General features: G+C 39.6%; 1 protein-coding gene across 2 annotated transcripts in view; it reads left to right on the top strand.

Annotated features, from left to right (window-relative positions):
• The window catches only part of sart3 (spliceosome associated factor 3, U4/U6 recycling protein), a 151332-nt gene that overhangs the window by 58111 nt on the left and 67791 nt on the right, over window positions 1–25430 (top strand). For both annotated transcript variants that reach the window (XM_076270131.1, XM_076270130.1), the window contains exons 9-12: window positions 3922–4029; window positions 7644–7718; window positions 16618–16676; window positions 16910–17019. In XM_076270131.1, coding sequence (XP_076126246.1) covers window positions 3922–4029; window positions 7644–7718; window positions 16618–16676; window positions 16910–17019 — 352 coding nt within the window. The remainder of the gene's footprint in view (window positions 1–3921; window positions 4030–7643; window positions 7719–16617; window positions 16677–16909; window positions 17020–25430) is intronic.

The raw sequence follows: 25430 nt of genomic DNA, 5'->3' as shown, positions 1-25430 counted from the left end.
ATAGATATGGCAAGCATATCAGATGGAAGAGGAGACACTGGGCTATCCATTGGTACCACGTATATCGATCCTTCTGGCTTATAAAAACAGACGAAGTGACTGCAAAATAATAACATCATGTACACAAACCAACGCTGCACAGCAATTACTCTCGTTTGAATTACTCGCGGACCCGTGATCGGATAGATATGCCACGCATGTCAGATGAAAGAGGAGACTCAGAGCCATCATTTGATACCAACATACCATCATTCTGGGTTATAAAACAAACGAAGTGACAGCAAAATAATAACTTCATGTTGCTGGACTTACCCCATGTTTTTGTCTGTTTTTGTGGCAAAGCATAATCCAACGCTATTGTGTGTTTCTCTATGGCAAAGCATGTTCATAATCCGGTTTTGAGATCCTAGCAAATTCCTGCATAGCATCCAATTCAAGGCTCACATTGCATCCCAATTTGTTCAACCAAGAAACAGCTTTTTTGCCTTTACCTTGTTCATGGCAATCCAGTAAAAAGTTGAGAATCATTATGAGTGCATACACCTAGACACGCTGGCTAACACGCAACCTCGGGTCAAATCAGGTCAGGTCAGATCGTGTCACAGATATGGAGCGCAGAAAGGTAATTTAAATCACTAAATAAAAAAATGGCATTTATTTCCGTAAATCACACACCACATTTTTCTGTAAATTGCTCAGCCCCAGAGTATCCCTCCAACATGGCAATTATATTGCCCGTTTCAGGACAGTCTGCCCTACACACACATGAAATGCATGTAGAGCTATGAGCTTGCTGTGGTGAGATACATGTCGAAATATAATAATTTTTATAATATGCTTTTTATGTTTTAAAATGAAATAAAATCAATGCTAGTACTAATGCATGAAACGATGGCAGATCTGTAGATCTATATCTATAGATCTACAGATCTATAGCCTAGACTCTGCTGAAAAAAACAATATATAATATGTGTGTGTGGCACTTACAATGACCAGAATAAATCCTTATGAATAAAGGTAGTGAAAATGCCCTAAAAACAGCTTAGGGTTCTAAGGGTTTAAAGGCTAAAGTCCTACATTGGCTATGTTGTAGCCTATCCCCAGAATATCAGCAGCAAACTCAGTCTCTGTCTCGCAAAACAGTCTCCAAATAAAACGCAGATCGGCCTGTTGCCTAGCCTATTCTGTGTGCCAATATAGCCTATCGTCCAAAATGCTTGATTGCATTGCATTCTCCACATTTTTAGCTAAATTTTCATGTACCACATCAGCATTTTTGTTCCGTGAATCTTTTGTAAATTGCTTTATAATAGCGTTGGGCCCTTGTCAGCAGCCTTCGGCTTGCCTCTTGCCACTATTCACTCCTTCGTCTTCAACATTCCCTGTAGAATTCTCAATAATTTTGGCCTCAATGTGTCCAGTTACATAGTCTGTCTGTTCTTAGTCTTGGATTTTGTGAAATAAATGTCTAAATATCACCTGCTTGCTGCAGCTTCGGTCTGCACGTCCTTTTAAAACAGCATCTTTTTCTCTCTCGAGCATTTAATCTGCTGTCGGCTTGTCTCTCCACGTCGTCCAAAAAGCTTGATTGCATTGCATTCTCCAATTTTTAGCTACATTTTCATGTACCACATCAGCATTTTTGTTCAGTGAATCTTTTGTAAATTGCTTTACAATTACCGTCGGGCCTATAGGCCTATTGCCAGGCTTGCCTCAGCTTCGGTCACGTCCTTTTACAATTTTATCATTGTAATAAAAAACGCAATTTGGCACATCATTTCAACATGCTGCTGGCCTACTAATTAATGCCTATTGTACTTTATTTTTTTGCAAAAAGAAAGAAATCCTTGATAAAATAACAAGTCATTTACATTTTACTTTACGCACTGGCATGTCAGGGTGACACTATGACAAGCCTGTTCTGAAGTTCATTTTGACTGCATGGGAAGAGAGCGCGTCTTTTTCAGACAGACAGCGCAATTAATTTTATACCAGCAGGCCGATCGGACAAACTAGCGCCTCGATATTAAAGAAACGCCGACTCCATTCATTCCGAAAGTCCACCGCACAACAGTGCAACGTGCATGTTCACATTTTTAGTAACCGCCAAACTTGCATGCTTGCCTTCTAATTTTTCTGACTTTTTTTCTTACCTTTTTTTTTCGGCTGTGGATGTTATTGAGCTTGTAGAAGTCATACAAGTCACATCACTCTCTGTCTCTCTTTTAAATGCCTATTCCCTGAAGGCTACAATTACTATGTGTTTGATATCGAAACAAAATAACCCAGGCAGTCTCATCTAGGATATAGCACAGGTTGAAGTCAACGTCAAGTTGGTTCTATTCACGGAGGTGAATGTGTGTGTGTGTGTGTGTGTGTGTGTGTGTGTAAACATCTTGTAGATGACTCAGAAATGACATCGGAAGAAGAAGGAGTGAATAGTGGCAAGAGGCAAGCCGAAGGCTGCTGACAAGGGCCCGACACTATTGTAAAGCAATTTACAAAAGATTCATGGAACAAAAATGCTGATGTGGTACATGAAAATTTAGCTAAAAATGTGGAGAATGCAAGGTTTTGAAAATTGGTCAAAAAAAATCTTTTCTAAACTCTGTGGTGGATAGGATCTACAATTAGGTGTTAATTAATATTTACCTAGGTCGAAGTACTCCCAAGTGCTATTGCGCCAGACATTGTAGTTCTCCTGTTTATTCGCTTGGAAAATCGTCACGTTTCATGTTGTGTGACCTTACACATTTTTATCATCTACTTGTGCAACTGTATTTAAGTAGGGAAAACGTGGATGTGTTTGATTAATGCCATCTTACTCCCTCTACGGCTACGGCAGAGCCCGCTAGCATAGCAACATGCTAACACATTTGCGCCGCGCGCCAGATCGTTTGAGTGCACATACCGACGCGGGAGAGGTATGACTCAACTCGTGAAAGTTAAGGTAGTTAGTTAAGGTAAGAACATATATTACTACTGATTTTGGGTGGCGTGTTCCTTTAAATGGTGGTTACACCACTTGACATTTTAAGTGGTTGATGTGACAGACACGATTCCCCATATTAATTCAAACATTCAGAACAATGGGGTTTCATTACTTGTATTAAATATTGAAAAGTTCTTGTGCAAGATCATGCCAGATTATTTTAGAAGGGATTTTGGAGAGAATTTTAAATTTTTTTCAGCAAGTGTAATTATTTGGTTCATGTTTTTGTAGTTACACCGTGTTGACAATTTTACCCAAATTCAGTTAATACTCTTTCAAAATAAATCCAAAACTTTAAGATTAGGGTTTGATGAAAATGATATTTGAAAATAATTTGTCAAATTATTTTCAAATTTTAACAATTTTAAATGTATATAATCCATATGTACACAAAAAAATGAGCGTCACATCATTGACCCGTTTTATAAATAATTGTTAAATATACAGAGTCTGTAGTGTATCGCACAAACAAGACGCCAACACCCACCACCCCCCCCCACCCCCCCTCCGGGACCTACGACCTACCACCTTGACTAACACATTTCCTGCGGGAAACCCTGTAGTGTATGTGTTTGTCAATATATTTTTAAATGAATACATACATAGTTGCAAATAGTTTCTTGATCATGTTAATACAGTTACTGTATCATTGATTAATTATGAAAATTCACACATTTTAAAAGGGCTTATATATCAAGATCAAAACTTTTATAACTGTGTTTACAGATGACTTACTGGTGTACTGAATTAATGTTGGAACAATGCTAGTAGCTTACAGATGCTTTGTAATGTGTAGTTATTTTCAAGTGCTACTCCACAATCCATTAATTAACTGTATTTTCTCTCTCTATGCATGTGTTGAGATTAATGATGGAGATGAAAGACTGACATGAAGCATTGTTGTTATCTGAAATGTCATCCTCCTTCAGATACCTTTGAGAAGTCCCTACATGCTGGTTTTGTCCAGGCTACTGATTATGTTGAAATCTGGCACACATACCTTGACTACCTGAGGAGACGGGTGGATTTCAGTAAAGGTGAGGGGATTGCATTCGGTACAGTCTGCTGTAAATCAAATTGTAAATATAGTTTGGAGTTTATGACTTTGAGCTAGGTGGTAGTTCGCTAGCTCACTATATAGCAGTGTAAAGTTACAGCTAGAATATCATAATGTTTACATGAATTAGCCCTTTTCAACTCCCAAAACAGGAAGTGAACTGGCTAGAGAAGTACTGCAATTAACAGCCAAGCCAACTGCACCTATAGGTTGTAGTAAAATAATGCATTTCGGATTTTGATTCTAATCATTTAATCATCATTATAATGATTTGCATAATTTGTCTAATCGGTCTTAGAATAGAATAGGTCTTTAAATTTCATTGTACCTGTGACAATGACAATAAAGTGCTTTCCTGTCAGTGTATCATTCATGAGTCTATTAAAATATAACTTATAAAAGAATAAATAGAAACATATATAATAGCATTAGCAGCATACATAAACACACAGTCATACACACCCAGTCATTGCATAAAAACAGTATGAACGTACATCTACATACATACATGCCTTCTGTCATTGCACTGATCCATTTCACAGTCATATTGCACCTTATTTCTTTTCAGCATTGAGGGTGGTTATTGTGGTTGGATAACAGCTTTGAGTCTATTTGTCCTTGCATTAATTGATCTGTATTGTCTGCCTGGAGGCAACAGTTCAAACAGGGAGTGACCGGGATGGTGGGTGTCCTTTATAATGTTCTGGGCTTTTTTGAGACAACGGGAACTGTGTAGTTCTTCCAGTGTGGGGAGAGGGCAGCGTACAATCTTTTGGGCAGTGTTCATGACCCTCTGGATTGCTTTCCTCTGAGCCACTGTGCAGCTGGCGTACCATACGCAAATGTTAGCATGCTCTCAATGGAGGCACGGTAAAAGGACACTAGCAGTCTTTGTGTGATGTTATTCTTCTTGAGTATTCTCAGGAAGTAGTCTCTGCTGTGACTTTTTCAGCAGCACAGGTGTTCATGCTCCAGGATAGGCTCTCCTCGATGTGGACTCCCAGGAAGCGGAAGTCTTACACCCTCTCCACACAGTCCCCGCTGATGATTAATGGTGGGATCTCTGTTTTCTTTCTCCTTTAGCCTATGATGGGTTCTTTGAGGTGTTGAGCAGGTTGTTGGCCCTGCACCAGGCAGACCCCCCACCCCCACCGGAGATGAGCCCCACCACTGTGACATCTGCAAACTTCACCATGGTCCATAGTGTTGCTGTGATGGACAGGGTTGTGTGTGTAGAGGGAGTAGAGCTGATGACTCGGCACACAGCCCTGGGGGTAGCCGGTACTGAGGCTTAGGGCCGTAGATGTAGTGGTGTGGTGGCTCACTCTGACCCTCTTTCCACATTGATCCACATGCAGGTGGTGTGTGGAAGCCCCAGGTCCCCCAGTTTGACCACTAGCTTGTGAGGGAGGATGTTGAAAGCAGAGCTATAATCCACAAAGAGCATCCGCCCATAGCTCCCCTGCTGCTCCAGGTGTGATAGTGTGTATCATTGTAGTATGTAGTGTTATGGCTATGGCATCCTCTGTGAATCGATTCGCTCTGTAGGCAAAAGGCTGCGGGGCAGGGCTGCTGTGATGTGACTACGGACCAGTTTCTCAAAGCACTTTATCACCACTGGGATGAGTGCCACTAGTCGGTAGTCCTTGAGGCTAGAGATGTGAGGTTTCTTGGGCAGGGGACTATAGTTGAGGATTTCAGGCCGTCTTTGAGGTGTTGAGGAGCAGGTTGTTGGCCCTGCACCAGGTAAGGTGGGACAGTGGACTCTCTGGTGCTGTGACCTCGAAGCGGGCAAAGATGATGTTCAGCTCCTCTGCCAGCGTGGGGTCACCTTCAACAGCTCCGAGGTTGGTCCTGTAGTTGGTCAGATGCTGAACTCCTTGCCACACCTGCCTGCTGTTACTGCTCAGGTGGTCCTCTATCCTCCTGTAGTCTGCCTTGGCCTCTCAGATGCCCCTCTTTTGGTTGGCTCGGGCTGTGCTGTAGAGGTCTTTGTTGCTGGACCTCCAGGCGGTGTTCCTCTCTTTTAGCAGCTGCTGGACCCCCCGTGTCAACCAGTGCTTCTGATTGGGGTAGACCCGAATGCATTTGTCCACTGTGACAGTGTCTATGCAGTACTTAATGTACCACAGAACACTGTCTGTGAACACCTCCAAGTCCTGATGTTCAAAGAGTTCTCAAAGAGGTCCTCTCAAAGCAGTCCTGCAGCTGCTGGGAGGCACCTTCTGGCCATGTGGCAACAGTCTTTGTGATGGTAGGAGCAGTTTTCCTTAGGGGGGCATATGCTGGGATTAAAAGCAAGATGGCTTTTAAAATTAAAATTAAAATGCACGGAGAGCCGGGGCTCCTCTACCCTGGAAATCCAGAGTTCTCCCAAGAGCACAATGGAATTGTCTCTGCGAGACACTCTGGCAATAAGCAATGATGCACGTTACTTTTATTCCTTGCATCACGGGGAACCAATCAAATTGGCGTATCTGATATAGGCGGCCCAGAGGCGAGCTAAACTGATGATGACAGCGCTGCAACTTTGGAGGTCAGTAAACATTGGTCGTAGTGTTATCCAATTGCGTCGAAGTCCGGAATCATTCAGAGTAAACATTGGTCTAGTGTTATCCAATTGCGTGCAGTGAGATTTTCAAATGGTGGATGGAGATGCGACAAACGTGGCAGTGGAGTTCTGTTAATTGCTGTACTATACACACACTACTGGCAACGCAATCACCCAACCACCTTCAGTGGAGATACACTGACCATACAGCTGTTTTCTATAATGACGTATCAAAATCACCCTGAAAAATAGAAAGGGGGCGATTAGAGCGATGCGACGGTCGTCGTTCCACTTGCCGTATGCGTTGCCCTATTCACTTCAATAAATTCTATTTACTTTTGCCAGTTGCCAGTCATAAATCGACGGTGCATCGCCGGCCGTGTGTGTAGGCCAAATGTCAAACACACAGCATAACATTTCCTCTCGCTCCTAAAAGACTGCTTTTACATATTTTTTTTATTTTATTTTATTTACTCCTATTGGGTTTTGTAACTGATCAACAGACATTGATTGATATTGATTTACAAAATAACAACCAACTTTTTAACGGATTCAGTCTGGCCGCTTTGATTCCACATCACATGATGTGTGTACACACACACACACACACACACACACACACACACGTTGGCAATAATTAGCAAGGAAATATAACTTACTTAGTTGAGCAATATGGCCGAACTCGCATCTCCTATCTCCAGCTAACCTGTATGTTTATTCCCGTGTGCGTCTTCCAAACACACGTTTCAGTTAAACCTTTTTGCTGTCTTGTTTGTATTGTCTTGTGCTTGATGGAGGCAATGCCACGTTGCCATGCCATAAAAAAATATTTCCATTTTTGGTCTGTTTGTCTTTCTTAATATTATTTTGTTTTTGTAGTGCTGTTTATATTGTTTTTTTATGTTGTATATATTGATTGATCTAGTATCATACCATGTAAAGCACATTGAATGACCACTGTGTATGATTATGTGTTATGCTGTATAAATAAATTTGAACTTGAACTATAGTAATACAGTTATACATGTACTGTATGTTTACAGAATGGAGTAAAGAGCTGGATGAGCTACGGGGAGCTTTCTCAAGATCTCTTGAGTATCTGAAGGATATAGAGGATAGTAAGTATCCTTCAGATGACCGTGCTGTGCCTTTATTGTCTCTTGGAACAAATTTGTTCCTGGTATACAATAGTTGCCTTTCAGACTATGTTTTTTTCAGGGAAAACTGAAAGTTCAGTAAAACATGGAATCCCCAACTCACCAGTTGAAACTAAATTTGTATTTTTCTGTTTTGGAGAAAAATTTTAGTTTAGTTTATTTAAAGTTTATTTCAGGTTTACATCTAACATTGTCTAAAGTCTGTTGATGGTTGCTATATATTATTATTAGAGTGCATGAAAATGCAATCTACTGTTATCCGATTTCTTCTTATTATTCTTCTTCTAACGCTTTTTCCGCGTTTAATGCGGCTTCAACCGTTTAATGTAGAAACTTCATTCAAACTGCGTTACGTAGGTCTTACTTAGGACAGGTGTGGAATGTATTTTTCATATTTGTAACTTTTATACTTTTTGAACTATTAATTAAAAACTATTAAAAATTTCCCCATAGACTTAACATTGGCGATTATGGCATCACAATAGGGCACTTAGAATCCTATGCCAAGTGTTCCGGCCAGAGCCATATGGTTCCGGCCACCTCCAGCAACTGTCTGTCTCAGGCTTTAAGCATACAATCTGGCTCTCTTAAGACTACAGATCCTGTTCAACTGTTTCCTCTGCCCACAACTGTTTCAAAATAAAAGTCTCCACTACAATAATTCCCTATTAAATAATTTAACCATTTAAACTATCCAACTATTTAACTGTTCAACTATTCCAACTGTCAGTTATCATCAACTATGCCTCTAGCCTACTATATTAAAACACCACCTACCTAGCAACCAATTTAGCAACCATTGAAATTAAGCATCTATGTCAGTTTCCATAGCAACCAAGATGATTATACTAGCAAACCACTGTAGTAACTCCTTTATTTCTGATAGTAGCCACCATGGACACCCTAGCAATAACCTAGCCACGACTTCAAGTACCCTAGCAACAGCCTAGCAACCACATTCACAGTTAAAACCTAGCAACCAACATCATTAACCTAGCAACGAGCATAGCAACCACCATAACTACTCTAGCAACAGTCAGTTGTCATCAACTTTGACTCCGGTCAACTGTTTCCTCTCCCCACAACTGTTTCAAAATGAAAGTCTTCACTGCTATAATTCCCTATGAAATATTTGAACCATTTAAACTATCCAACTATTTAACTGTTCAGCCAATCCAACTGTCAGTTGTCATCAGCTATGACTCCCGCCAATTGTGTCCTGCCCACAACTGTTTGGCAGCCTGGGCTTTTCAGTCAACTAGTGTGATCAACTTCCAATCTACATTCAACTTTTAAACTGTCTACTTTTAAACTATCAACTTTTATTAAGCTGTGCAACCACCATGTCTGCCCTAGCGTAATTTTCATGCACTCGTAATTCCCTGGAATTACATTCTCTAGTTTATTATTATAACCTTCATTTAAAGGAGCATTTCACTGCTGGGAAGATGAATGTGTATTTAAATTGGGTCTTTTCTATAGTAGAAATGTGGAGTCATCATTTAAGTCAGTGCTTTCTTGACCGAGAAAAAGCCAAGTGTTTTTTGCTCATCTGGATGAAAGCCAACAACCCCAATAATTTCCTGCCTTTCACTGCTCTTCGCTGCCCTAACTGAACTACAAGCACAGAGGGACTCATTAATGTAACATTTTGGCATTAATAAGGATTCTAAAATTAAAATGATCATTGTTTCATGTTACACTCATTCTTGTGGCCATATATATTAAAGGTCCTGTTCTTCATTATGGACATTTACAAAAATCGCTATTTTGCAAACGTTACCAGCACATCATTAGGCTACTTGTTTGCACGTAAATCACACATTTTACATAGTTCCAGGTCAGATGTCCCGCGAATTGACAGCATAAACATAGGCTAGCATATCCGACATTTAACTAATGTGCTAGCCATTTGTGCATAACCCTGCTTCAGCCATGGAGACAGATCCCCGGCACCAGTGCCTTCTCCGTCCCCTTCACGTGGGTGTCTGAGACCTCGGCACAGACAGACGCTTGCAGTGCAAAGTAGCCAACTAGGGTATCTTACGCACTGCCCATACAGGAATATGATCGACTTGTTGAGCAATTGAACCGATTAGTGCTAATGAAAGCTAAAAAGAAATGCTCCGACTTTTTGTGCCACCCTCAGCGGCTGCCCAAAGCCTACTGACCGTAAGAAAAACGACCCCCGATTTAGGATGTTGTAAAATAACAACGTTTTTGGACGTTTACCATAGGTTAAACTACGCATGTTTAGCTTTATTTTGTCCCCTATGCCTGTTTGATTCATCCGGACCATGAGGGAGGAATTAAACATTATGTCTCAACCTTTTTTCCCCAATTGGATTCCCTATTCTCTAATAGGCTGCTCTAATAGAGAAACACAAAGGATAAGAAAATAAACCACATCCAGCATGAATTTGAACTTTTACTTTAAAAGAAATATATGAACAATGTCTAATTTATTAGGCCTAGGCCAGGGGTCGGCAACCCGCGGCTCCGGAGCCGCATGCGGCTCTTTGATCCCTCTGATGCGGCACAGCTTTTGAAATTAGTTGATGACTTGACTCCATAACCATAGCTGCACAATATTGTTACATTTGCGGTTCGTTGCCATGTCAATATCAAACAAAACCACAGATTTCCCTCCATTTCAGTCAACGAGAACACGATATTCCAAACACAGGCAAGAAAAACCTTTCTCTAGTCTCTAGTTTCAAAATGATGATCTGCCATCGTTGTCACTTACCAGCTTTCTCCGCACAGCAAGCACCTAGCCTGTTAGCTTAGCTTAAAAAAAGATGCCGGATATTTTTCTTTTAGTTTCTGCAAGTCCCACCCACTGATCTGTAATAGGTCTGTAGCCTGAGTGGGTCCCACCCCCTGAAAAAATTAAGAAAGAGTGTTTGTAGTCTCACCTTCTCGACAAAGATATGGGACTTCCTGCTTACAATGATGCACAGTGATGATTTTTACATCATTGTAAGCAGGAACTACAACACTGAAATCCGTATTTCTCCCGTCTGAAGAGAAAATGAGGGAATGATGCACGACCATTCAAAAACATGACTGGGTTTCTGTGAACAGAGTAGGCTACCCAATATATTACAGACACGCACCTGAACAGTAGTCGTTTTGGAATGCGTATAGCCTAGTTTCAAGCAAAAAATACTTAATGTAAACATAAGTAAGTATATAAGTGTATATACTCTTTTGATCCCGTGAGGGAAATTTGGTCTCTGCATTTATCCCAATCCGTAAATTAGTGAAACACACTCAGCACACAGTGAACACAGTGAGGTGAAGCACACACTAATCCCAGCGCAGTGAGCTGCCTGCTACAACAGCGACGCTCGGGGAGCAGTGACTGGTTGGGTGCCTTGCTTCAGCCGTTCCTACTGGTTGGGGTTCGAACCGGCAACCCTCCGGTTACTAGTCCGAAGCACTAACCAGTAGGCCACCAGTAAGCGCTAACCAGTAGGTTAAAACGAATAGCAATTGGCACCTGGATATGAAAATAGTAATAGTAAGATGGCAAAGCAGAAAACTTGGACATCCCTTGGCCCGAGGGGAGATCAAATGCCAGTTGCCTCTCCCTTCCATGCTATGACCTGGTCGATGACTTTGTCCAGATTGTCTATGTATTTATTGCAGACATCGGCTGTGAGTTTGTTTTACCAAAAAAACTTTATTGCAGAGATCAGTGTGTCTTTGCTCTTGGGTTTGGCCTCACAGTGAATGTATATTGTTTCATTCGTCACTTCTGTTGACTTTCAAACAAAACAGAGAGCTACCTCGCTACTTCCTCCCCCTCCCTCCCGTGCTGCTCCTGTGCAATTGAAACTCTCCTAAAAGCGCATCTTGTCTGTGATTTGCTGGAACAGTTTATGTTTTTATGGGCTAGGTTTGCCCAGGTTGTTTTTGGAGCCTGGGCTGTCCACAGAGATCACATTTTTTCAGTGTTGTATAAAGTACTAGAAAGCAATACTTGAGTAAAAGTACAAGTATCGTACTAAAAAAATACTTTGGTAGAAGTGAAAGTTACCTTTTAAAATATTACTTAAGTAAAAGTCTTAAAGTATCTGATATATACTGTACTTAAGTATCAAAAGTAATTTTCTGATATTTAATGTACTTAAGTATTTGAAGTAAAAGTAAAAAGCAAGCGGTTTTATTTTTAACTTTTATTGTGAACTTTATTTTGGCTTTCTTATTGTAAAGCATAAAGCATATTCTGGGTTCCCATATCTTCTTAATCTCACTCATCAAATCAAAATCGCCTTCTTTTCTAGGACTTTTCAGGCACAATTCTCTTAAGTTCAAAGAACAAACAGCATATTTTTAGAGCTGACATCAAAGAAAAAAACAGAAACAGAAATGTCACTTTTGTATGAACTTCGGGTAAAAATGAAAAATAAATAACTTATTTCTTTAAATAAAAATGACCTGAACATTTTGGTCCTGTGGTATGAGCATTTCTAGGGCTTACTCACCATCTCACTCTCACTCTCACACACACATGCCACCTATGTCCAGCAGCTACTAATATGCCAGTCATTAGTTGAAACTGAAAAAGGTGTCTGTTCATCTTCAAAAGAAGCTGGTTTTCAAAGTTGCCAGAATTCAGTGCCCGGGAGTTTCAGGCCCAAGACCGGCCCACATTTTCTATAGTGGTGGAAATTGGATAAATGAAGCAACATTTCAGCTCTTACTATCCTGTAGTTTTTATTAGTACCATGGTTCAACAAATGTGTAAAGGTTATGTAATTATTCACTTCAACTGAGAAGTTAAAAAAAAATATTCCACTATTCCACAAGTTAACAAAAACAGAAAGAAAGAAAGAAAGCCTTTGAAATGTAACCTATCCCACGCTTCCACAAAGAGGCATATTGAACTAATGTTTAGGCTACATGTTTTTTGCATGGGTAGGCTATATTGTTGTTTGGTGATTTAGCCTACTCTTTTAGCCTACTACACCCTCTTCTGAGCAAATGTGCTCTTTCTTACATTAAATAACTTTAATTTATCCTCTCTACTTGTCCCTGTATAGTCATGGCCTCCTCATCACTAATTTCGGGCTCATCATGTTCAGTGGTCGACTGGTTGATCTTCTGCTCAGTCTCACCTGGCCTCTTTCTACCATCCATCCTTCCTGACGCTTGTGTCTACTGTAGGGCCGGCTCGGCTATCCGTATCTGAGAAAACTTTTTGGAAAAAACGGGCTATGGACCCAACCAATTCTTTTTGGGAGGGGAGAACTCCCTCACGTAGGCTACAACCCATGCAGAGTCATTGCATTGGTGTCATGCACAGAATGCGGAAAGTGTCCTACTTTAAGAAAAGATAGACGTGACCAATGTCAATATTTTTTTTCTCGACCGGCCCAAAAGTGAAGCGGCCCACCGTGAATTCTCCCGATTACCCACCCCGGGCCTGATTAAGTCTTACTCTTCTTGGACCGAAGACAAGTCCTGCCATGCTAAATAGCCTTTCACAGGCCGCTGAGGCAGGTAGCGGAGTGTTCAGCTTCACAGAAGCTGCCAATGTACAGAAACATTTCTTGCAAATACGGCCACGGGTGTATGACGTTATCTTCACCACTACCCTGTTCGCCGAGTTCACCACTATCGTCGGGGTGGTCGTGTATGATTACGGGAGGTCCTCCAGTAGTTGCTCGTGCTCATGGCGGTTTCAGTTGTGCGTCCTCCTCCTTTAGCAACAAACAGCGCTGAAATAGAGCGCGCAGCGTGCGGAGCGTGCGTAATGCAATCTAGGAGCAGTGATTCGCCAAACCTTCCTTATTGCTGTCGCACACATTTCTTCTAATTTTATGTTTTAGTAACGAGTAACGAAGATGCTTAGTGGAAATATAACGGAGTAAAAGTATACATTTTATCTAGGAAATGTAGTGGAGTAAAAGTGAAAGTTGACATAAATTTAAATAGCGAAGTAAAGTACAGATACTTTCTACTTAAGTACAGTAACGAAGTATTTGTACTCCGTTACATTACAACACTGCATTTTTTACAGAGTATTCAGGACACAGACAGCTAGCGGTTGGTTAGGTGATGTTTGCAGTAAGTGACAAAATGTTTTAGCCTAAAAAACGCGTGGCATCGCTTAAAGCACCTTTTAATGAAAGCAAAACAAGCATAAACCAAACAGCCAGATGCCTCTTCATGAAATAACACATCGGTAGGCTATATTAAAAGCAGAAGATTTTCAGTTTGCTTCGAGATTTAATTCACTTTTGGATTGTTTGATTATAGTGCTAAATGTTGGGACTGTCGCAGGAGGCCTGTAGGCCTATCAGCCATCGAAATGAAAGCTCATCAGGGGGTAATATTGTGGAAACTGAATAAACGTTAAATAAAAACGGTAAATATATTGTCCGTACTGTATAGGGGTGTCACGATTCTCCAAATCCTCCATTCGATTTAATTTTTGATTTTAAAGTCACAATTCGATTCGATTTTCAATCTTTTTTTTTTTTTACATTACTATTAATGCATTCCTTATATGTTAATTTTTTTGGCCTTTTCCTTTTCTGTTTTGGGGGGCTGTTATTTTGAAACCACTTTTTATTTTGAAACCGTTTCAACCGCGAGGTTGTAATGTAAATAGAACAAACATTAGGCTAAACAGAGACATGAACATGAACGTGAAATGAAACGACACAGAATGATAATTTGATTGTTTCAGCACATTCCGAAGAGACCCAAGGTTCATGGAATATGTACTTATCAATGTGCATTTTAAGCCTTAAAGTAATTTTATAACTAGATCATCTTTTCACTTGCTAAGTTAAGTAGGCTAAGTTAGTGTTAATTGACGTGAATGAACGACAAAATACTTCCACACCGGTGATTTCAGAGTAGCAAGTGGGGCTTTGATTTCAGTAGGTTGATGTCTATATTTTTACTGGCTGCAGCCTAAAATTAGAGGAGTGTTGACGCCGCCGTTCAGCACGTGTGTGGGGTTTGGCTGCATTGTCGATTCTACTTTTGAGTTCGAAGTTCGAGATTGAGATGTAATTTCGATTGATTTCGATATAAAATTGAAATCGTCACACCCCTAATACTGTAGCATACTGGCGCGCATAGATTGAAAGCGGCAAAAGCCGATGTTCCTAACCCTACTCACATGTGCCACCTGATGGTTGTTTGGGTCTTTGCAGCTTCACTGGGGAAATATAAATAAAAGACGCGTGATTCACGCTTGAGGTCACGTGAGAATCACGCGTGAAGCCGGACCATTTGACTGTAAAAGCTGCGGCTATTAGTTGGGAAATTACGGTATGGATGGACTCGTGTTCTATGGCTTTAACAGAACCTTTAAAGTCATTTAAGGATATTAGACACTGTAGTTGGAGAGTTTTCTGTAGGTCATTCGAAGTAGAAGGTACCCTGGAAATCCAGAGTTCTCGCGAGAGTACAATGGAATTGTCTCTGCGAGACACTCTGGCAATGAGCAATGATGCACATTACTTTTACCCCAACATTCCGGGAAACCAGCTAAACTGATGAAGACAGCGCTGCAACGGTTAAGGACAGTACACATTGGTCTAGTGTTATCCAATTGCGTGCAGTGAGATTTTTAAATGCATGCTTGTTGACGCCCCTCGAGTTGGGCCATTACATTGTTCGTGGCTAGACCCTTAATCTTTCTAGATTACCAGGGTTTGGATTAGAAAGTAGAAAGTACAGCAAACATGAAAGCCTTTTTCCGGACTTGAGGTACATACATTAAAGGTACACTATGCAAGATTTTCACCTTAATAGAACTTTTAGGGAGTCAATTTGATGGTAAACAAACTTGTAATAGGGGAATCGTTCACGTGGCATAGCCATACAGCATAGCCGTAGCGAGTTGCTAACAAGAGAACCAGCCATGCAACTTCAAGAATAGTCAACCCGAAGACATCTCGCGAGAATCGTGAAACATTGTCTTATCAGTCAGTAGATATAGCTCTTTGTAGATAGTTTTGTAGATAGTTTTTGCTTGTTGTTAATCCTTCCCCTCCACAACAAAAGCATTTTCATTGTGTACAGGGGGAACAAGCGACGAGAAATAGGCCATTTACCACGGCAGAGTAAAATATATTGCGTCTCTAGGGGGATAAAAATTCCTGAAACTGCATAGTATCTAATTTGGTAAAGAAACTTAGTCAAGCTAGGTTTCTATTTTAGAAATAAGGCAAGAAAAGAACTTGTGGCAGCCACATTTATATCTGTACTAGATTATGGTGACACTCTTTAAATGCATGCTGCAAAGTCTGTGTTACGCTTGTTGGATTCTGTCTATTATTCTGCGTTACATTATGTTATCATTCTGCCTAAAAATGCAACAAAAACGCATGAAGATTGTAATTAATCAATGAAAAATGGTAGTTAATAAAATAATGAATAGTAAACCAGAAATATAATGACGGGCAGACTGTAAAGACAAATGACGTAATGACAAACACCAGAGGAAATGTCTATTTAGTGTCTGGTTGCGTGTCACAGCTCAGTCTTTGAAGTTGAAGTAAATTCGGATCGGATTCTGTAAATCATGAGCAACACAAATGTTATTCACCATGCTAAGCAAAAAAGAGGGTTCTGATCTTTGTTTTAGGAAAGTAGGATGTTGACTGGGTACAATTGTGTGAACACACTTCTGTGAAAATCCAATGTAAAGTATACACCTACCCCTGGGGTTTCAAAGGTTTCTTTCTCTTGAATATTTCTACCTGACTTTTGTCTCCTTGACAAAGATTTAATGTATTGTCTAGAAGTCTAGATGATCACCTGTGTATAAAATATACAGTTAGAGTAATGAAATACAGTCTGGTCATACTGCAAATGCTATGTCTTGTAGGGTTCAGTGGAAGTGAAGACCTGTCATGCACAATAATGCAGATATGGGCCAGGATAGAGGTGAGTAGAATACATTCATCTGTTTCTGCATCTTCTTTTAAGCAATGCTTACACATATCAAAACCAAACTTGGTACATGGTACATCCCGTTGGTGAACCGCACCTGAGCAAGCACACTTTGCAGTTCCTCGGAAATGATTTCTAGTTACATGTTACATGTTAAGAGTTTAAACACTTCACTCTCAGTGAGAGGGGTGAATGATTTACATTTACATTTTACACATTCCTCTCAGGCCTTGCATTGCAGGAACATGCAAAAAGCAAGAGAACTTTGGGACAGCATCATGACTAAAGGGAAAGCCAAATATGCCAACATGTGGTTGGAATACTACAACCTGGAGAGGTGAGCATTGAGATAATTTGAGGCCATGTTTCTCAGTTTCTGTATATTTGTTTTCTATGGGTTCTTATTAGGATTCATTTAGGATTCATTTACTGAGACGCTTCCTTTTTAGCAAAACCTTCTTATCTCTCAAGAGAATTTCTGGATTCACTGTGAAATGACTCCAGTAATTGTGGACTCATATAGGATTTGTCAACGCTTTATTTTGGGGTTTTTTGGGTTTCTCATCCACAATATTGTGTACTTCACCAGTCCAGATTTTACTGATCCACATGAAACTTAAGGCCCGTACACACAGAGTCCGATTTTTCGGACGAAATATTCGCACAAAATTACGCAGCCTATTAAACACATGCATTCGTATGAGTCTGTACACACCGAGGACGAAATTAGGGGTTTGCACGGCGTGTCATCAGATCTGGACATCGCCATATTGGAGATACTCGCCTCATTAGAAAGCATTAGGCACTGAAGTAAATCCCTAACATCGTCAAGGAAAATGGTTAATTATTGCCGTGTTTTAGGTTGTACCAATAGGTCAGACTGAGAAAAACATCTGGTGTAGGTATCGACTTCCAAACGTTATTAAAAAACCAGGGAGAAGGGACAATAATGCCAGAAGTTATCAGAGGAAGGGGGGCGCTTGTGGTTGAACTTGGTACTTCGTCTCCCTCACCCAACTCATATGGATCTGCGCTGCCAATAATCTGTAATTTCTCGAAATATCGCGTCTTTTCTTGTGGTCCAAGTCCTGCCCTATATGCCTTTGCATTTTAAACGCATTTTGATGAGCTTTTCTGTTGTTTAGACACGCTACAATCACGTAAGATATCCAAAGTGCATAATACTCATAGACAGTAAAAGAAATGGACGAACAGACTCCGTCGTTTTCAATGGGAGGGCACTGAGTCAAATAGAACGATTTTTCAGTTGGTCCCCCCAGTACTGCGCAGACTCACACTTAACTTTGTGACGTTAGCCATCGAACTGAATCTTGTAACTCATATGATAGATACACAGAAATTCTTCTCACACTTCCTTCGCCTTCAAAGTCATCAAAGTTAAACATTTATTTATGTATTATTATTAATATCATCCTCACCAAGTCGTGTTAATGTTGAAGCTACCATAGCCTACATGATCATCTTCAAAAACAGTCATGCTAAAATAAAACAAAAAAGTTAACCTTGAAGCTAATCTTCTTTCCACTTTTCCGACCTACGGTCAATCCATCGAAAACCTCTGAAATGATTAGTGCCGTTTTTAAAAAAAATAGGTTTACTTTTGTATTATTATTAGGTTGCCTCTGTGTAATGCTTTACCTTAACATACGGTCGTGTATGCTAGGTTTTACTTATGAGTTACCGTCAGACAGTAAGGTGGACTGAGCTTCTTATCCAAACAATACAGTTATCTCCATACGGCGCGAAGAAGAGATTACGTCAAAGCTAGCTTCCCTCCAACCGAACAAGCTAACCATTCTTCTTACGGGTAACCAACGTTACGGACGAGGTAATGGAGTCTGTTTTGCCTTTGTAGTGTTTATGTGGATTACACAGAAGCTACAATATCGGCACAGGATATATGTTATATGAAGTTATGGTATTTCAAAAAAATCCTAGAATGAATAGGCTTCTATGGGAGTTAGCAGAGAGGTGGTCCCTCCAGCCTACGTTGATTCTTCTACTTCCGGGAATTCGCCTGCCCCCTTGATAATACTCCATTGTACTTCATTCACAGAGTACCGCCAATATGGCCGCACGTGCTGGGTTACCATAGTTACCGGCCAGAACGTGACGTCGGTGCAAACCCCTAATAGGGAGGGAAAGTGAAAACCAGCGCCCCAAGTGGTTGCGTTCCTATCGAAGAGCAGCTCCAATGTTAAGTCCCATAGACCTATTTTTTAAAAAAAAAACTGTGAAGCCAAATCAGCGATCTTATCCACCAAAAATATTTTTCAGTGTCTATACAGTAATAATCTTCTAACTGTGAAAATGTCAGACCCTATTTTGCCTTATTTAAAAAAATCAAAATTGCTCCTTTTGTTTCATAAACAAACTACAAAAAAGCCACGTGACTTTACCCTTCGACGTTACTCACGTAGCATGGTTTGTTTATTAGCCTGGTTAGCATTGCCACTTAACACTTACTGCCAGCTCTTCATGTGAGTAGAAGCACAACACCAGTTATCCAGACATAAAGGTTATCACCACGCGGTTTACATCACCTTCCGTTATTACAAAAATATGTAAGCCAGTTAAGCAAATTGCCGTATTGATCAGTTAGAGATTAAGCGCCCAAACCTGTGACGTCACATGCAATTGAAGTTTATCACCATGTTACGACAAAAACTCAAAACAATTCAACTGATCCTAAAAATAAGGTATGACCACTTGAAGCAATAGAGGTGACCCCAGTGCCTAACATATGGAAGGCATTAAATTAAGATCCCAATGTGCACCGAGATATATTTTTTCTAAAAAAAAAATCCCATCCCCTCCGCTAAACTCTAGGAACCCAACCACTAGATGGCGATGAGATTACTTTCCCTCCCTATTCGTTGCGATTAAAAACATTTTCGCAACGGTCTCATTTCATGCGAAATTTCGCATGCGAAAAAGAGCTGTTGACCAATCAAATAATGATTTTGCAGGGTTCCATTGATGTCACAATAGAACGACGAGCAGAAAAAAAGCTGATAGATTGGGTGATCCTACTGCTCACGATGACTAGTCTCCTTAATAGGCCTATATGCCAAAGTTACAAAGAGTTTACGTTACAGTAGACTCTCTCAGGTGTTCAAGAGTACTCCTGACGAACTTCTTATGTAGTGCGAACTCCTTACAGACAGCTTTCCCCACTTCTTACCACCGTCCCATTTTACACTCAACCAAAAAGAATGAAATCTCACTACAGCAGTGAACAGAGGGCTTCTCACTGCACATATTTGCAATGAAAAAATACAATATGCATTCATGGAAATGGAAGTTTTAAGAATAGGTCATGATAGGCTATGCTGCTGACAACAGCATTATGTCCAGGGTTACCACTATTGTAATTTTGCCTCACATTTCCTGGTGCGTTAACTTTGCTTTATGCTTCATAATTGAAATAGCCCAATGTGGAACTCTGAAAAACTTTCTGTGGATAAAGGTAAGCTAATAACTGGTAGGCTATCATTATTAGCTTTTGCTGTGTGTTGGATCATCGTCATACAAGCTGATAAATTTTTACCACTTGTTGCAGCAGTGCGATTTTATCCCATGCTCATTTCTACAGGCTGTCTCTGTGCCTCCGCTCCTTAGCAGATACATTTTGACGTAGCCTGCGTGTGAAATGGTTTCGTGAGATGTAGGCCTACATGATATAGGCTATGGCCGTTTTATAGCGTGTTGGTGTATAGCATTTTGGCATGTAACATTTTAAATGAGGCCTTGCCTACCCTACAACTTGTTAGGCTACACCAGTCCGCTCAAATGGCATAGGCCTACCTCGAGTCCAATATGCGGGCTCCCCTGGCTGCAGCTTGCAGATCGGGGCTGGGCTCAATGTGGGGCAGAGCGCAACGTTGAGCTCAGCCCAAAATCAGCTCGTCATTCCCTGCTGACCTCTCTGTGTCCGTCTATTTACCCGGACTCGGAGTTCAAATTTTTCTCAAGGAAGAATGCTTAACTCTATAAAAGCGTATCCTTAAACTAGTGCCAACGTTAATCATGTCCCTTCCCGCCTAGCGTTAGAATCTGTTTGCGTGTGTGTTGTGTAGTGGGGTGGGTGTATGGGTGCACTAATGAGCCCAACCAATTTATGTGTTCCGTCAGTGGTTCGACTGCACAATTATCACAATAGCACAAGTAGAATAGACAAGGGATGGGAAGGATGGCCGTAAGATTTTATTTCCCCAGCACCTCTCAAGCCAATACACGGTTCCATGAATGATCAAGGCTATAATCTGTTTCAAATCTTGATGATTTTGAGTTCTCCCTGCTTACTGAAAGTCGCTGTGTGAAACTGCGTGACGTGAGTGCGAAATGGAATGCGAAATATTAAAATAATCGCATCGGACTTGGTGTGTACACTTTGAGTGCGAAAATTTCGCACACAAATTTTTCGCATTTTCGCACTGTTATTTCGTATCGTATCTGGTGTGTAGGGCAATTCCATGCAAAGGTCATCCCTACCATGGAAAAAAAAAAATTGTGCGTACGCAAATAGAACTGTTGTTAAAATCTTCATTTAGGTCTATATTTTATTGTTTGTAATTGATCTGATTGAATTTGATGGAGAATTACACTCTTTTTACATCATAAATATGGTGTGCAACCATACAGAAACAACATTTTTCACATGGTAATATTATACATATTTAAAAAGTGGATAAATGGACCCAAGGTTCAAACAAATTGTGTCATTTGACAAATTCCATATTGACAAGGGAATGGTAGAGCAATGTCTATGCTCAGCTTGCCTTTAAGAGCACAACTCCTTACATTTGTAAGGCTTTTGTTTTTAAGTCAGCAAGTTCCATGGCCATGTCACATCCATAACGTTTTATAGAAAAAGTTTATGCTACACATACAGTGTTGATGCGACAATGTCCAAAGTGTCTGTGCAAAGCTGATTTATATCAATGTAAAGTGTTATGTCCAAATTGTGCCCCTTTCTTACTTTTAAAACCTTTAATGGTGCGTTATGGATGTGACGTTATGGATGTTACATAATGTGAATTTACAAGACGGAGACTTTATTATACCTCAAAGCCGATAAAACGTCTGTTCTGGTGGCATGTCATTTTTAACGCATTTCACCTTAGTGTTTACTATTGACATTTCAAAGATTATTAGGTTGATCAAAACCACAGGGAGGCCTTGCCTAGTCATTAGCAAAACAAACATAATATTAAAATACCTCCAGTGATTAGCCTAGCCATAGCCTATTTTCAAGTGGCCTAATAATAAAAATCTGAGCGATTATCTTCCTGTAACTTTCATACTCTTGTTGTACAGTAACTGGATTATCGTGTTAGCTGGTGAAGATGGCTGACTTTGCAGCTGGAGTTAACATAGCAACCTCATTCTGTTGCAGATCTGTTCAGCCTGCCGTTCACATCTGTTTAACACAGTTTAATTAGAGTGCATGAAAATGCACTCTACTGTTATCCGAATTATTCTTAATATTAATTAGAGTGCATGAAAATGCACTCTACTGTTATCCGATTTATTATAGTGCATGAAAATGCACTATACTGTTCTTCCTAGGCTTCTTATTACAGTGCATGAAAATGCACTGTACTGTTCTTCCTAGGCTTCTTCTTATTACAGTGCATGAAAATGCACTGTACTGTTCTTCCTAGGCTTCTTATTACAGTGCATGAAAATGCACTGTACTGTTATTCCAAGGCATTTTATTATTATAGTGCATGAAAATGCACTATACTGTTCTTCCAAAATTTCTTATTACAGTGCATGAAAATGCACTGTACTGTTCTTCCTAGGCATTTTATTACAGTGCATGAAAATGCACTGTACTGTTCTTCCTAGGCATTTTATTACAGTGCATGAAAATGCACTGTACTGTTCTTCCTAGGCTTCTTCTTCTTATTCTTATTACAGTGCATGAAAATGCACTGTACTGTTCTTCCTAGGCTTCTTCTTATTACAGTGCATGAAAATGCACTGTACTGTTCTTCCTAGGCTTCTTCTTATTACAGTGCATGAAAATGCACTGTACTGTTATTCCAAGGCATTTTATTACAGTGCATGAAAATGCACTGTACTGTTATTCCAAGGCATTTTATTATTACAGTGCATGAAAATGCACTGTACTGTTATTCCAAGGCATTTTATTACAGTGCATGAAAATGCACTGTACTGTTCTTCCTAGGCTTCTTATTACAGTGCATGAAAATGCACTGTACTGTTCTTCCTAGGCTTCTTATTATAGTGCATGAAAATGCACTATACTGTTCTTCCTAGGCTTCTTATTACAGTGCATGAAAATGAACTGTACTGTTCTTCCTAGGCTTCTTCTTATTACAGTGCATGAAAATGCACTGTACTGTTATTCCAAGGCATTTTATTACAGTGCATGAAAATGCACTGTACTGTTATTCCAAGGCATTTTATTATTACAGTGCATGAAAATGCACTGTACTGTTATTCCAAGGCATTTTATTACAGTGCATGAAAATGCACTGTACTGTTATTCCAAGGCTTTTTATAGTGCATGAAAATGCACTATACTGTTCTTCCTAGGCTTCTTACTGTACTGTTCTTCCTAGGCTTCTTATTACAGTGCATGAAAATGCACTGTACTGTTCTTCCTAGGCTTCTTATTCTTATGCTTATTACAGTGCATGAAAATGCACTGTACTGTTCTTCCTAGGCTTCTTATTATAGTGCATGAAAATGCACTATACTGTTATTCCAAGGCTTCTTCTTATTAGAGTGCATGAAAATGCACTCTACTGTTCTTCCTAGGCTTCTTCTTCTTATTACAGTGCATGAAAATGCACTGTACTGTTCTTCCTAGGCTTCTTATTACAGTGCATGAAAATGCACTGTACTGTTATTCCAAGGCATTTTATTATTATTATTATTATTACAGTGCATGAAAATGCACTGTACTGTTCTTCCTAGGCTTCTTCTTATTCTTATTCTTCTTCTTCTTCTAACGCGCTTAATACAGCTTCAACCGTTTAACGTAGAAACTTCATTCAAACTGCGTTGCGTAGGTCTTACTTATGACATGGGTGCTATGTATTTTTCATCTTTGTAACTTTTATACTTTTTAAACTATTAATTAAAAACTGATCAAAATTTCCCCATTGACTTAACATTATGATTATGACATCACAATACAGCCGTTAAGCAATTAGAATCCTATGGCAGGTGTTCGGGCCACCTGGATCAACTGCCAGTTTCAGGCTTTAAGCATACAAACTGGCCCTATTAAGACTACACATCCTGTTCAACTGCTTCCTCTGCCAAAAACTGTTTCAAAATAAAAGTCCTCACTACAATATTTCACTGTTAAACAATTTAACCCTTTAAACTACTGAACTTTTTAACTGTTCAGCCATTGTAACTGTTACTTGTCATCAACTATGACTCCTACCCACTGTAGCTAGTTAGCATGGTTAGCATAGTTAGCATGCTAGCATGTTAGCATGCTAGTTAGCATTTTCAGCAAAACTGCTAAAAACGATTAGCTAAGTTAGCTAAGTCACATGGTTAGCATAGTTAGCATGCTAGCATGTTAGCATGCTAGTTAGCATTTTTAGCAAAACTGTTAAAAATGATTAGCTAAGTTAGCTAAGTAAAATGGTTAGCATAGTTAGCATGCTAGCATGTTAGCATGCTAGTTAGCATAGTTAGCAAAACTGCTAAAAATGATTAGCTAGGTTAGCTAAGTCACATGGTTAATATAGTTAGCATGTTAGCATTGCTAAAATGCTAGTTAGCATAACTACTAAAAATGAAAACATTAGCTAAGTTAACTAAGTTAAGTATTATCCACCTATTTAACCGTTCAATCATTCCAACTATATTAAACCTTATCTACCAAGCAAATCATTTAACCATATAAACTATCCACCTATTTAACTGTTCAGTCACTCCAACTATATTAAACCTCATCTACCTAACAACCAATATAGTTTGTTTTACTCTGTATGATATTTTACATCATATTTTTTGCATTTTCATGCACTGTATTTCCTTCAGGAAATGCTTTTCTAGTTATTATTATTCTTCTTCTAACGCACTTAATGCAGCTTCAACCGTTTAACGTAGAAACTTCATTCAAACTATGTTACGTAGGTCTTAATTAGGACATGTGAGCTTTGTATTTTTCAACTTTGTAACTTTTATACTTTTTAAACTATTAATTAAAAACTAATCAAAATTTCCCCATTGACTTAACATTATGATTATGACATCACAATACGGCCGTTAAGCAATTAGAATCCTATGGCAGGTGTTCGGGCCACCTGTTTCAACTGCCAGTCTCAGGCTTTAAGCATACAAACTGGCCCTATTAAGACTACACATCCTGTTCAACTGCTTCCTCTGCCAAAAACTGTTTCAAAATAAAAGTCCTCACTACAATATTTCACTGTTAAACAATTTAACCCTTTAAACTACTGAACTTTTTAACTGTTCAGCCATTATAACTGTTACTTGTCATCAACTATGACTCCTACCCACTGTAGCTAGTTAGCATGGTTAGCATAGTTAGCATGCTAGCATGTTAGCATGCTAGCATGTTAGCATGCTAGTTAGCATTTTTTACAAAACTGCTAAAAATGATTAGCTAAGTTAGCTAAGTCACATGGTTAGCATAGTTAGCATGCTAGCATGTTAGCATGCTAGTTAGCATTTTTTGCAAAACTGCTAAAAATGATTAGCTAAGTT

The sequence above is a fragment of the Alosa pseudoharengus genome, unplaced genomic scaffold (assembly GCF_046254945.1).
Source record: "Alosa pseudoharengus isolate Yale_2024_CS ecotype anadromous, Long Island Sound unplaced genomic scaffold, YU_APseudo_1.1 YU_APseudo_1.1_scf_6, whole genome shotgun sequence".
In the NCBI taxonomy this organism is placed as follows: Eukaryota; Metazoa; Chordata; class Actinopteri; order Clupeiformes; family Clupeidae; genus Alosa; species Alosa pseudoharengus.
Note: the sequence above shows the minus strand (reverse complement) of the source record. Positions and strands in the feature narration are given on the sequence as shown.